General features: G+C 40.4%; 1 protein-coding gene across 1 annotated transcript in view; it reads right to left on the minus strand.

Moving 5' to 3' along the window:
• Positions 1-15,297, minus strand: part of LOC144083613 (neurobeachin-like) — a 37,650-nt gene that overhangs the window by 11,187 nt on the left and 11,166 nt on the right. Inside the window, exons 2-4 of the mRNA XM_077611595.1 lie at positions 1,736-1,967; positions 1,171-1,271; positions 992-1,087 (exon numbers count right to left, since the gene is read on the minus strand). Of these exons, the coding sequence (XP_077467721.1) occupies positions 992-1,087; positions 1,171-1,271; positions 1,736-1,967 (429 nt within the window). The remainder of the gene's footprint in view (positions 1-991; positions 1,088-1,170; positions 1,272-1,735; positions 1,968-15,297) is intronic.

Here is a 15,297-nt window from a genome sequence, read left to right on the forward strand (position 1 = left end):
ATCCAATCGTAACCAAACACGATCCCTCAAAAATAGCGTTATCGAGTCGGGACTAAATCTTGACATTTGGGCAAATTCTTTTATAAAGCAAACAATGGGCTTTATGGTGCTCACGTTTTTTTTTTACAGGTTTGACCGAAATGCAAATGCACAACATGTTTGCTTAGATGACATTAACATATACATGTGCTTCCGGGCAGCCGCATTTTCTAAAATGAATAAACGCCTTTCTCGATACGATAAATCCCGCACCTGCTAAATATGTATTAGGTGTTCAGCCTTAGTTTTTAAATAAATCTGATCTTTATCGGCGTGCTTTTGCCATCTGGCTTTATTTATACACACACAACAAACGCCTTGCGGAGCGTTAAATGATGCATTATGTATACTTGGGATTTATTTGCTCGTTTACCAAAAACGTCACCCCATTTAATTCATCGGCGTCGGGCCTCTGGTTCGTTTCGATTGGACGGCCGTCTCCGTCGGAAACACGATTTGGGCCGAGCTGCCACACATCATTTCGCAGTGGGTAAAGAGAATTTTCAGATTTTGTCACCCTAATGGCTTTTACTAGCGACGTATACAAAAATAAACCTCAATAGTATCTCATTTTCTATTACCTTTCAAATAGTTTCCATTTTTCAATTCTAGCAAATAAATAAAAGACAAACAGCAAATCAACTATGACTCACGTTTTGGTTTTAGCTAACTGCTATAAACAACTGCCGGGTGGTCGGAAAAAATAAGTGAGCACTTAACTTTCAAAATAATTGAGCGTTTTGACAACGTGCAAAATGTCAAACCGATTCAGAATACGATGTTGCATTTTAAAATGAATTGTAAGTTAAAATCTTTCAATATTTACATTTTTACAAAAATAATAATACAATTTTCTTGATTTTTTTTCTTAGTTTTGATACAAAATGCGTTTTTAGCAGTTTGGCAAAGACTAAACGATGAGAAATCCGCCATATTTGGTAGTTTGACTTACGGCAGCGGTGCGTCCCGGGAAGTTGAAAAAGGCATCGGGTCCGTGTCTTTGCGGCATCTGGTTGAGCACCGCCAGCATTTTGACGGCATGTCGGGGCTGTGGGGAAGAATAAACAGTGTTTTTTTTTTTGTTCTGGCCGTCCGTGGCCCATCACGTGGGGGTCTCGGTCGAGCGCTCACCCAGAGGCCGCCATCCCCTTGGAGTAGGCTGAAGAGCAGCTTGACCTCCTGCACTGTGATGCTGTAGCTGGCCAACACGCCCAGCATGTCCACCAACAGGTCTTGGAAGACACGCAATAATTAATTGTTAGTACACAAAACACCCTAAGTTAAGGTTCCACTCCTCAGCAAAGTCGTTGTTGTTGTTGGGGTGACGTGATGAGAGATAAAGGAGTTATCTTTTGTTTCCATGCACTCGGCTGAAATGGAAAAGCACCAACTATTGTGTTGTTTTTTTCAAAAAAATCCCAAATTCATTGTATATTGATGTCTGGTTTTTCCTTTGTCAGGTGGTAGTGTTTTATCAATTATTTTAAAACGATTTTTAAATCTAGTACTGTGTCTTTGTATTTTTTAGAATGTCATTCAGTATCATTTTAGCACAAATTTCACCCAAAAGAACAGTGTAAATGTACCAATGTATATTGCGCAATAGTTTTTTGGGGGGGTGGCTCCTGTGCGCCCCCAAATAAATTGCACCCTGACCTGTCCCACATGTTGCCCATTACGAAATCCGGCCCCGCACCTGCAATCATGTCATCCGCCGACTGGATCCGGAGCAGCAGTCGCTGGATGAGGCCCACCTCGGTGGCGGTCTGAAGGTTTCGCACGCTCTTGCGTAGCATGGCGGTCAGCATGCTCCAGATCTCCGCCCGGACGTTGACGTCGCAGAGTTCTAGGAGGGTCGGCAGGCAGCCGATGCCGTCGGCGTCTTGGATGATGAAGTTGCTCTCCAGGTCGAACTCGCCCGCCACCAGCTGCGGAGTCAAAACCGGAGGTCAGCACGCCGCCGAACCACCGCCTCATCGCGGCGAGCCACAATGGCTAATGAGCGACCGCGCCGGTCCGTCCGTCTGAAACGGTTTGCATGTCTGCCCACCAGTGATGGGCCGTCAGGGCCTTCAAAGCCTTCTCTGCTGGCCTAAGAAATTTCTGAATCATATATTATATTTTGTCCATCAATACTTATTATTCCAAATTGTCTGTTAGCTTCCTTTCATTGAAGGCACTATGAGAAAATGCACGGACCGCCACTGCTGCCTACCAATGTCAATTCATTATAAAAAGGGTTAATTTTTCACGGATCTCCACTTTGACTTTCAACGTCGGTGAAGGAATGATAGAATGGATCTCCCAGAATAAATCCAGTGGATTAGCCGATGCGATTGCATTATTCAGTTTATCGATTCCTCCAAGATTCTCTTATGGATTTTCCTTAAAGGAATTCAATCACACAAATGGCTTTGTTTGCTTTAGCATCACTCATAGTCCATCATTTATTTGATAGACGACGGCGACCGGTTTTAGCATCATTTACAAGATATCAGATGGCTTTGTAAATCTTCCAGTTCCACTCTGACTGATCCAATAAAAAAAAGCGCAGCTGATAAAACAACTTTAAATGCCGTGGCCAAAAATAAAAACATAAAAATCTGCAAATCATAGAAATAACTCAGACGATTTCATCTTCCTCATCAGCGCTTTCCTCTCTAAAAGCTTTGATCTGAATTTAACCATGTGTGAAAATAAAATGGCCTCTCATTTAATGAAAAGTGGCGGCGCTGCCCCCCTTTTAGTCACAAATAATCGCTAAGAAAGTCCAAAACAACAAATCAATAACGCACTTCATCAAGTTCAACGAGCATGAAATTAGCCCGGCCAAGAGACCGCAAGTGTGTGGGTGTGTGTGTGTGTGTATGTTAGCATGCATCATAGTGAGGAGGTGGAAAATGGACCAGGGCGCATTAGGGTGATTGACAGCTAATGGCAGAGGTAGCAGTGGACGGGCACGGGTTCAAGGAGACTCCAAGCTGAGCTCGACACACCGGCTATTACATTTTTTCATATTTGCAACGTAATACATTTCAGATGACGGAATGCTTTAACCTCTGGATGCCCGAATTTACACTCAATTCATTTCAGAAAAGGGCTCCAATGACAAAAACATATGGTTAATCTGTTCATATCTTGAGGAAATGCAATATTTGCTGCTCCAAAAATATTTGAAAATTCCCCCTCTTTGCTTCCCAAAAGCTGGCGGCGCCGTTTTATTTCGGGAACACGTTTTTGCGTGGAGACAATGGCGCAACGAGCCGGTCTGAGCTAAATTTGAAGAAACAATACAAGAGAGGAAGCTCAGAGCAATCTGTTCACGGAGCCGGCGAGTTAACTGCGATGGGAAATGATAAGAGCCGGGCTAAACTAGGCTAAGCTAAGCTAAGACAAGCTCCTCTTCAGCACAAAAAATACGGCGACCACTCCAACTGGAGCTTACACATTGGCATGTGAACGGTTGTCCAGAATAAATTGCCGCTTCTCGTCGTTTTGCGTCTGGGACGCCGCATTGGTCGATTTTTGTCCAAAGATCCGTGAATCATATTTGTCCATTGAAATGAATAGAAATGCCGTTAGTTGTGCTGTTTTTCCTTGAAATGTTTTTACAGCAAAAGGATGACAACAATGTCCATAACTGAACTATATGTAGAAGCAATGTTGTCAATAAAGCTATACTAAAATGTCTTTTGCTGTGTCTGTATTCTCACCCTCTTGCTACTGTGACAATGAAATTTCCCGAATACGGGATGAATAAAGTTATCTAATCTAATCTAATATCCGGTTCTCCAGATCTGGATCAAATCGATAATAAGACAAGTCTTTTTCCACCCGATTCGAACCCAATTTCCAATCACTCGTAAAATGAGTTAATATTTAAAGCCGATCCGTCAATATGAACAATTTAAAACGATTTGCTTTTGACAACGACAAACGCCCAATCCGATTTAAATGAAGTTCTGGCAGCCAAAATGGTTGGACATTGATATCCCCCTTTAATGGCACCCAATAAGTCCATAAATCTGGTCCTTTTCACCTGATTCCGATTGTTGGGGCTATTCGGGGATGTTATTATATGTGCATTTTAAATCAGTAATATGTATAGGAGCTTCATTTTAATTTGGGACCGAGCAAACTCGAGGCAGCTGGCTTCGAGGACATTTAATTGTTTTCAGGACTATTGACTCGGACAGGACACCACGTTCCAGGCCGAGGACTGTTGATCGGAGTTCGCGATGAAGATCTACGAAGGACTCTTAAATTGCTTTGACTTGGATTCCGGCAGATGGCGATAATCGAATCAACTTCTGAAAATACTCGCATATTGTTTAAAAATACTGTCGAATCTCCTCTGAATGATTCGTTCGGTGCTCGTAGATATTGTTATACACGAAAGAGATGCAAAAAAAGACAGTGCCATGGCCACCTGGCTTGGTCGCATCACGAAATTGTGATCATATCTCGGGCGAATTATTCGATCGAAATTTCCGTCTTAAAACGAGAATATCGAATGACGAGCGGTCGTATGACGAGGTATGACCGTATACCTATTAATAAACCTATCACCGATCATTTGAAAAATGGAAGCCAATTTTCCAATGACGTGCTCTCATTTTTTGTTAGCCAATCTGGTTCATATGTCACCATGAGTGGCAGCCAATGAGTCAAAATGATTTTAGCCGTATCAATTAGTCACTCCGGTGTTAGCGCGGCCCACAACGAGAGCAGCCGACATCAGTCAGAGCCCAATTAAAGTCCCATTAGTCTCCGAGCGAGCTCCCGTCCGCCCCCGCCACCGCACCGTCTGCCTAGCAAATCTTTCTACCGACTATTTTCCTAATCCGGGCGGGCTCGCTTAATTGAATTCCTATAAATTAGCGGGTGGGTTTCCCGACCTTTCCCGGGAGCGCTCCGATACGACGGCGTCGCCGAGACTTTCCGAACGTCCAAAACAGAATATGTTGAACATTTAAAAGCAGAAACCAGTGAGTCATTACCATTTTATAGTAATGTCACGTTTTAAAATATGCCAAGTACTTTATGCTAATCATCTGTCCTGGTTTTAGACATCACGTAACCCTAATGTATTCAGTAAATGTATTAAATGGAAATGTGCTGCTTTCTCTTCAAAATAACGACTCATAAATACTACGAGAGTCAGTCATTGCGTCTTAAAGGAACACGCGACCAAACTGGATTGTTCCAATATTAAAAAATCAAAAGCCAAGCGAAATCAGAGCATAAAAACGGCGATGATACGCGACATTAGAGTTTCACAGAACATTAAATAGAGTCTCTAAACCAGGGGTGTCAAACCGGTCCTCAAAGGGCCGCAGTGGGTGCAGGTTTTCATTCCAACTCAACAAGAGGATACCTTTTGCAAGTGTAATCAGTTAATTAAAGTCAAGTGCTACTTATTTTAGAAGACACCTGATTGGTTAAATTGTCGGCACTGGATCGGTTGGAACAAAGACCAGGTTTGAGACATGTGGTCTAAACAGTCTCCCTTGCTGGCGAGTTGTTGGGGGTATTCTGGAATGTTATTATATGTTCATTAATCATTAATAGGTCATGAAGCTATATTTTAACTTGGGCTATATTTTAAGTAATCACCGAGCAAGCTCAAGGTCACTCTCCAGGGCAGCTGGCTCCAAGGATTGTTTACTGGGAGATACACCTCGACCCTTTACCATACCTGTCAACCTCTGCCGATCACTGCCCTTATAAATGATTATGATTCCCCTTACAAACCCCCAAAAAACCTTACAAACACCGTACGAGTCGTACGGTGTTTGTAAGGTTTTTTGGGGGGTTTGTAAGGGGAATCATAATCATTTATAAGGGCAGTGATCGGCAGAGGTTGACAGGTATGCTTTACCCAGATGCAAGTTCGCAATGAAGATCTGCAAAGGACTCTTAAATTGCTTTGACTTGGATTCCAGAGCAGATGGCGATAATCGAATTAACTTCCGAAAATACTTGCATATGTTTCTCAAATGATGACGCTCGGTTCGCTCGATATGGAATTGTTTTGCCGAATGGAGGCTCGTTTGTTTAATTTCCAATGGCGTTGTTTTTGAGTTCTGACCTTAATTGTTATTAATGAATACCTGATATGTGATTATTGTTGCAGTTGTTTTTGACCTCGATGGTGTTATTCGGTTAGCTTAAGCAATTGTTTGAATCAGATTACCTTAGATGTTTTGAATTATGCGCGACTAAATGGACAGAGGATGCCGCTCTTCAGAATCCTCTTGGACGAGGACGAGTCGGGAGTGATTTTCCTTGCTAGTTTGTAGCCAGAGTATGCCAAACGATGTCTCCCTGATTTATTAAAGACTAATTAATAAACCTAAAACGAGCTCACTATAAAATTCAACAAATAATTGCCAGCGGTCACGCCGTTCAATTTTTAGGCGGCCGATCTATCGGAAGTGAATCGAATTGAACCCGGATTGAATCCATTGGCGTTAATTGGACGAATGAGGACGGCAATAAAGCTCCTCCTCTCACTAACAAAGTCAAAGAAGGCACGAAATGGCATTGGTTGGGGAAAATCCCGCAGCGGAAAGGAATTATGGTGTATATATTCCACCGTGGCTCCAAATGACTGTAAGGCAAATGCAAATATTAGAGTCTTGTGTCGCCTTGGAGCCTTCCTTTGAAAAAGTATGGCGTTTAAATTCTGCGCTACGATGCGAGAAATGAAGTTACGGTGGCATCCGAGAGGCTCTTTCCACTTCAAACCGTTTTCTGATTAGGCCGCCGATGAAGGCTATCGGTCGTCATGGCGATGGCTCGCAACGCTCTGCGGGCTTTTCCCGAGCGAGTCTCGGGCCGAAAGTGGGGGGCTTGGGGGTCACAGGAAAAAAAGGGCAAAATAAATAGGGAGGACAAGACAAAGAATACATACTGAAGTGGGGAAAAAAATGTATGCAATTCTCCCTTCACTTTTTTAAAATTTTCAGTAATCTTATATTCATTAATTTTACACAAATACTAACATGCAAAAACTAGATAGCGTCAAAAACTAACATGTTTTTGAAAAAAAAACATGCCAAACGATGTCACTAGCTAAAAACTATGCAAGCATCCCTTCACCTTTTTTCAGTACGCTTATTTCATTAATTTTACACGAATGCTAACGTGCAAAAACTAGCAAATTTTACACGAATACTAACGTGCAAAAACTAGCTAGTGTCAAAAACGAATGTGTTTTGGAAGAAAAAACATGCCAAACGAAGGCGATAACAAAAAAACTATGCAATTCTCCCTTCACTTCTTTTCCAGCACGCCTATTTTCATTAATTTTACATGAATGCTAACGTGAAAAAACTAGCTAGCGTAAAAAACTAACATGTTTTCGAAAAAAAAACATGCCAAACGAAGGCGCTAGCAAAAAACTATGAAAGCATCCCTTCACTTTTTTTTCAGTACTCTTATTTTCATTAATTTTACACAAATGCTATTGTGCAAAAACTAGCTAGCGTCAAAAACTAACATGTTTTTGAAGAAAAACTTGGCTTCCAAATCCTGTTAGTGACAAAAACGTAAAAACGTAATTTTTGGCGATAACAAACGAAGGTGCTAACAAAAAACTATGCAAGCATTCCTTCACTTTTTTACAGTACTCTTATTTTAATTAATTTTACACAAATGCTATTGTGCAAAAACTAGCTAGCGTCAAAAACTAACATGTTTTTGAAGAAAAACATGCCACACAAAGGCGCTAGCAAAAAACCTGGCTCCCAAACTATGCATTAGTGACAAAAACATAATTTTTGTGACAAAAAAAATGCAATTAAGTTGTTTTGAGCTGATAATTAACATGTCTTCAAATGAGGTAGCGGATTTTCTAAAGCTAGCGCTTACATTTTGGATTTATTTCCACTTCATTATGAATGTCTCACAGTTGTGCTGAATGTTTTGACTTGACAGTTTGGGGAATTCCACGGGGGGGTTTAAAAAGGAAGACGCCATATCTCGGTAGAATACAATAAAGCCGAGCTGCACGAGCGGGAGCTTTGCAGAGTGTTTATCGCGCGTTCACCTTGCAGCAATGCGCGCAACACATTTGTTATGATGTCGGAGGCCAGGGGAAAAAGAAAAATGGCACCAAGGACTGGGGACTTTGTTGCTCTAGACTCCAGTTGCTACAAACACTTATTTTCACGGTCAATTATTTAGCGACAAGCCGACTAATAGATCATATATCAAACTTGGAATATATGGTGTAGCTTTGCGTCTCAAAAGGTTATCGCTATGCTAACGCTAAGAATGGATTAATCGTTCTTGGCAAAGTTTTTCCGTAGTCCAACTACTACTACTAGTATTAATCTTTGAGATATATGCCGTTTGCTGGAATCCTTACAACCATTGGTTTCAACTATGCAGAGGCCAGCCGTGACAAAAATGATTTTTTATTGCACAATTTGAATAGTTTGGGATCTGTGATAGTATTTTTTTAACAATTCTATCATTTGTGTGTAGAAACTTGTGATAGTGGGGCTTTAATTTGATAACACTAGTTAATAGAATTGTCTACAGAGATGAAAAAGTCCAATTTGAACAATGAAAAAGTACTACAAGTAAAACCAGGGCGGGTTCAGACAAAAGTTTTACATCAGATCCAGATGTAAAGAGCAGGAAATAAAAGCTCACCTGTTGACTTGAAACTCAAAGGTTTCCAAATGAATGGGCTTCATTTATCTCAATGCACTCGCAACCTTTTCAGACTCAAGATGCTGAGGATTCAATGAAATCAGCGTTGTTATATTGAAATAAAGCACGGGCAGACAACCTTGAATAAGTAATGTTTTGATGTGAAGATACAAAGCTGAAGCAAGTCTGACTGACGTCTGCGGCTCAAAACTAAATTAGCTGTTCAAATAAGAACGGCGGCCTGCTGACGACGTGAGGTCAACTGGAATTCAAAGTGGGCCCAAATCAATCATCGGGAAGTTGGCATGAATACATTTCAAAAAGCGGATTCCCATCGTCTAGAAATGAGGCGATCTGATCCAAAATGGCATCCGATTCGTACAGTCGCCTTGACGGAAGTGGCACTTTCCGCGGTTGGGCCTTGTTAACGCAGACGGAAACGAGCCATCTAATCCCAAAATGCTAACAACGCGAGCTAACATCTTGCTCCCCATCTGTGGACGCCGAGGCAATAAAGCAGGACCCCCTAATTCCCAACTAATTAGTTGCAGAAGATACGGTCGGGGCAAAAGACCCAGTGACCTTGACATCTCATTCATTGAGTTTGCATCAAAATCATGCCTTAAAGAGGAAGGATAACATTTGTTTTGCTTAAAAAAAGATTTAAAATTCCTGTAAATCCTATATATGTAAATACATGTACATGTACACAAATTAAAAAAAAATATATGTACATGTACATATATATTTTTTAGTGTACATGTACATATATATATATATATATATATATATATATATATATATATATATATATATATATATATATATATATTTGTGTACATGTACATGTATTTACATATATAGGATTTACAGGAATTTTAAATCTTTTTTTAAGCAAAACAAATGCTATCCTTCCTCTTTAAGGCATGATCTTGATGCAAACTCAATGAATGAGAGGTCAACGTCACATATATATATATATATATATACATATATATATATATATATATATATATATATATATATATATATATATACACACACATATATATATATATATATATATATATATATACACACACATATATATATATATATATATATATATACACACACATGTACATATATATATTTTTTTATTGAAAAGGAAAAACAGTACCGTATTTTAAGTTGCACTAAACGACGAATACACAAAGAAGAAAAAAGTCTATGTAAGTTGAACTGGAGTATATGTTTTTGTGGTAGGGTAATTTTATTTTATTTTATTTTTAAATCAGAAAACAAGAAAAAAATTATGTCATAGTAAAATTGAGAACACATATAGGCAACTGTTGACATCAGTTTTTCAGATAACCAAAACTTCTAAAATAAAAACATTGGGTAAAGCGTAGATATAATTAGCGGCATATAAGTCGCAGGCCAAACGATGAATAAAGTGTGACTTACAGTCCGGGAAATACAGTAAATATATATTTTCATGAACATATTCATTTAGATTACATGGTCGGGGCAAACAACAGTGCAAATGAATTGGATTAAAATTTTGGTAGTAACCTGTTGCCTTAATTATTATTATTTTTTTAAACACTGACAACCTGTTTAAAACAATACGTGATCGGTAAAAAAGCAAAGATGAAAAAGGGCTGTGGACTCAAACGTTACGCATTCAATCGCTAATTTCCGCCGTCGATGGCGGCGGCGTCGGGATCAGGACGGCTAGATAAAGTGGACCGAGCGACTCACTCCAAATTCAACTGGTGTCTGATAGCTCTTTCAAATGTCGAGGGCCGGCCGCGCTTCTCCACGCGTCATTACGCGTCGTACGCCGAGTACCGTTGTAAGCGAGCGCTCGAATTAGCGGCGGATGAGCGCCATTAATCCGCCGCTCAAGCTCAGCCCTTTTCCATGGCGGGGGCGCCCGGAGAACTGTCCATCATCTGATGGCGGAAAATAGCTCGTCGGTCTTAAAGTGTCAAGTAAGACATCCTCCCTTGACGGAAGGCCCACCAATGCGTGATTCCGTGACGAAACGGCAAATTTATGGTGCAAAATGAGATGTTCGTCAAACTGCGCCATTGGATTCTTGCCACCATTCAAAAAGTGTCATGGAAAATGGCCGTGTTTTGGGTATTAATTCAATATTATCTTCAATTTCTCACACACTTAGGACACGTGTTGTGTGATTCATTACAAGCCTGCCGCTATTCTCGACCAATCAGGAGTCGGGATGTCGGGCGAATTCCTATTGAGTGCTTACTGTCCAATCACGTTCTACGCAAATATGTAATTAAGAAGTTCCTTAGATAATTTAAAGCATAACAAGCAAATGTAAAATATCCCGCTACGGTACTGACTTTTCAAATCCCGATTCCAATCGGATTTTTTCAAGATGTTTTAGCGATACCAAATCGGGATTTAAACCGTGAAAAATAATGGAAAATATAATGTCACCTGTAAATGATGAATCACTTTGGATTAATATCAAAAAATGCTTTGTTTACGATATGACACGATGATCTCGTGTACGGTTGTTAGTTTCTCAAGAGATATAGCGCCACCTAGCGGACATGTTTGCATAGCGGCTTGATTTACAGCAGCCGAAAAGTCAGATCTGATCCAATCCAATACGGAAAAAATAGTCATACCGGGCAAACAAAGTGATTTATCATTTACTGGTTACGTTATACCTTGCGTAATTTTTACCGGTCTAAAAATATAGACATATCTTGAAAAAAAATCCATTTGGGTCGGAAGTCAACAACTCAGAATCAAGATAATTGTGAATTTACAACCAAAACACACTTTTTAAGACGTTTGCTGCCTTTCACGTGACGCTTTTTTGGAATTGCGGCACGAATCCAACGCCATTCCCAACGTCTCGATTGGCTTGATCTGCAAAAGAACAGAAAATCTTTTGAACGGCTTTCCCGGCATCTCTCTCTCAACTCCCACTGTTTATGTGGCGAAGACGCCGACAAGAAAAATGATTGAAAAGCCGCCAGCCCAAGGAAAGGTTTGGGATGCTCGCTTGAGCAGATGTCGGAAGCATCAAAAATATATCCAATGCGGAGACAGAAATGGTATCTTAAAGGCGGCTGCAACCAAAAAATATAAAAATAAAAATGTCACGTCTATCATAAAGCCCATGTGTTCAAAGCAAGGTGAAATATGGAAGCCAGATGAAGACGAGAACGCGGGCAGCAGGTGAATCAAAGTGAAAAGATGGAAAGCGCCGGGGATCGAACTCTCGAGCTCGGAACTGCGAGGCGGATGTAAGCACGCATGTCCAAACAAGGGGTGCCGAACAATTAGACACAAAGATGTAAGAGTCAAAGAGCATTGGAAACGGCATGAAAAAAAATCTGTATACCAAATTATTATTTAAATATAATATATCTTTTGTTTTTAATGGGCCCTAATGAGTTTTTTTAAGAGACAATAAAAATAAGAGAAACATGAAAAAAAAGAGCCAAAGTACAGTAATCCCTCAAATATCGCGGCTTCACTACATTGCGTTTTTTTATGGGCGAAATATTTTTTGTTAATTACATTTTTGGGGGTAAATTCACAAAAATGTGCAGATCCACTGAAATATTTTTTTTTTTTTTTTTTTAAATGCATTTTTTTAATTGGGGAAATATTTTGTGTTAATTACATTTTTTGGGGTAAATTCATAAAAATGTGAAAATCCACGCTGAAACTCGCAAACGGAAGACACACCTCTGTCATCGTGAACTCAGCACTGAAATATATATTTTTTTAAAGATGTTAAAAAAATTAAAAAAATTAAAAAATTACAACTATTTTTTTGTATTATTATTTTTTAATTGGGGTGACCTTCGCGGTTTTTCGTTTTCGCGGCCATGCCTGGTCTACATTAACTGCGATAATCGAGGGATTATGGAATATACAAAAGTAGTCCCATTCAAATTTACTGGAAGCCACATGCGGCTCGAGAGCACGTGTTCGCCACTCTTGGTCCAAAGCCTCAAATTTTAATACATTTATCCAGAGCGCAGAGCATATCAAACGATGCAGTAGTCGCTGGCGAAAATGCAACATTGAGAGGGGGAAGGATTGTTTTTCGATCAATCCGAGAGGCGAGGAAAACACGACAGGAAAGACAGCCGCAACGCATCCCAGGCGTGGATTGGACGCCAGGCGTTTGATCAAAGTGCCACCCGGCGCGTGGGTTGGCGCGCGGGTCTGCGCTACAGTGACTGATGGCTCTCTTTTGGACTTATTGGCTCCCCCGTGTAATTACTTGCGGCAACGCAAGCTGTCAGCCGCAATCTGCCCGGCGAGTGTCACGGGCGGAACGAGGTGGGCCCCGACGACGACAGAGCGGCGGACGTCGCGGGCCGCTAAACCACCGCCACCGCCGCCGGGCATGAGCGCAGTTAGCCGGATTTTACTGGTCGCGCGGCGACATTTGAAAAGACGCCATCCTTTTGCCTTTAGGGTCAAAGTGTCTTTATGGCAGAAAAACGAAAAATGGCTACAATATTGTTTTTTGCTAGTCAAAAAGCAAACTACCGTATTTTCACGACTATACGGCGCATCATATTTTTAGCCGCAGTGTCAATAACGAGTGCTATTTCTGTATTTGACACACACAAAGGACGCACCGTTTTTATAGACGCAAAGCATACACCAGCTTAAACATACTGTGTCCGAATTGAACAATTGTCCAAATGAGTCATCGAAAACGCTGAGTTTTATACGTTCGTCCAGGCGGCCACAATCAATTCGCAAATAGTAGCTAGCTAGTAGCTAGCTAGTAGCTAGCGTAACTTTTCCAACGATTAAAAAATGACAATGATTGATTTTAAAAGGGGGAAAATCAGGAAATTTAATATACATTTATACTCTTCATTTTAATTTGAATGATTTTTGAACTAAAAACAGAAAAAATGGATTAAAAAATGACAATGATTGATTTAAAAGGGGGAAAATCTGGAAATTTAATATACATCAATACTCTTCATTTTAATTTGATCCTAGAACAGAAAGTCGGCACTCATGATTGACTTGAGTGTTCCATCGGGCTAGCAAGCATGTTTTGGGGATGTGGGAGGACATTGGAGTACCCGAAGAAAACCCACGCAAGCCCGGGAAGAACATGCAAACTCCTCACGAGAAAACTCAACAGGGATGGAAGCCTCAATCTCAGAACTGAGTATCAAACAGACTAACCAGCGGTCCCCCGTTCGCCCACGTCACTATCATTTAGCAAATTATGAGTTTCTAAATGGAAGAGCATTTTCAAAAGAAGCGTGGTGGTCCATCCGGGAGGGCCGCTAGTCCATCACTGCGGCAGCAAGGCGATTCTACTTTGATCTCGATGACAATCAATCAGACGAGAGGCAAGACGGGCGGACAAGACAAGCGACAAGTGAATTGCCTCCCGAACCACCTCATTTCATTCTCCCGCAGGCCGCAAAGTCGCGGCGGGCTAACAAAGGAGGATTTCCTTTCCGCCGACTCGCGGGCTAATAACTCACCGCCGTCTCATTTGACTCGAAATCCCGAAAGGACGGCACGGACACGTGGCAAATGCGGGTCAAACGCCATCTGTTCGTATTTGCTCTTCTCGGGGGGGGAAAATGCAAATTGCAAATAATCGACGATCAGACCGCCACAGCCGTAGAGGGTTTCTTTGTACGCTTAATTAAAATGTTGTGGTGAAAACGGACAAGGCACGTTGTTGTTGTGGGAAGACGGTCTGGAAAGAATTATCAAGTCAGAACGAAGCTTGAAATGGCACTGAGAAAGAATCAAGTAAGAAAAATGTATCTGGAAATACAATGTTTAAAAGGGGCCAGTTATAATTTGACTGCCATGGACAGCACGGTAAATCCAATGTATGTTCCCTAATGCAACTCAAAACTATATTTCAGCAACATGCTTGTTTATTTATTTGTTTATTCATATATCTATTTATTAACCCACTTATTACCCATGTATTTATGTCTAAAATATATTTTACCGTGTCTGTATTCTCACCCTCTTGCTACTGTGACAATGAAATTTCCCGAATACGGGATGAATAAAGTTATCTAATCTAATCTAAATATGTTTTTTGGCATATTACGACTAGAAAAAAAAGTTGGGCATGTCTTTGGAGTTTTTGTTATTCTTTGCAAAGGTTTAGAGCAGATATTGTTTCAATAAGGGCAATTATAAATATATTTGTAAATCACAATGAACTCCAAAGTGCTTTACATCACATTAAAATCAGCAAAACACAATTGTGAAATAGGAATAAAGAAATTAAAAATATGTCACCTTAAATCAACAAGACAGTTAAAACGATAAACAATGAAAACTGAAGAATAATAAAATCAGTAAATGGATGTAAAGACAATTACGAAAAATTTACTCTCTATTAAGTCATGATCAAAAGCCAACGGTACTCGGACGTTTCGTCGAAAGACGTTTGGTCGACCGGACATTTGGTCGACCGGACGTTTGGTAGAACGGACGTTTGGTCACTGGGTTGTTACTGTTGAAACCAGCTCTCAAAATTATAATCATGAGAGAGTGAGTTTAATATCTAAATATCTAATATCAAAATATCAACAGTAAACTGTC

This window comes from Stigmatopora argus, chromosome 10, assembly GCF_051989625.1.
Source record: "Stigmatopora argus isolate UIUO_Sarg chromosome 10, RoL_Sarg_1.0, whole genome shotgun sequence".
NCBI classification, from domain to species: Eukaryota; Metazoa; Chordata; class Actinopteri; order Syngnathiformes; family Syngnathidae; genus Stigmatopora; species Stigmatopora argus.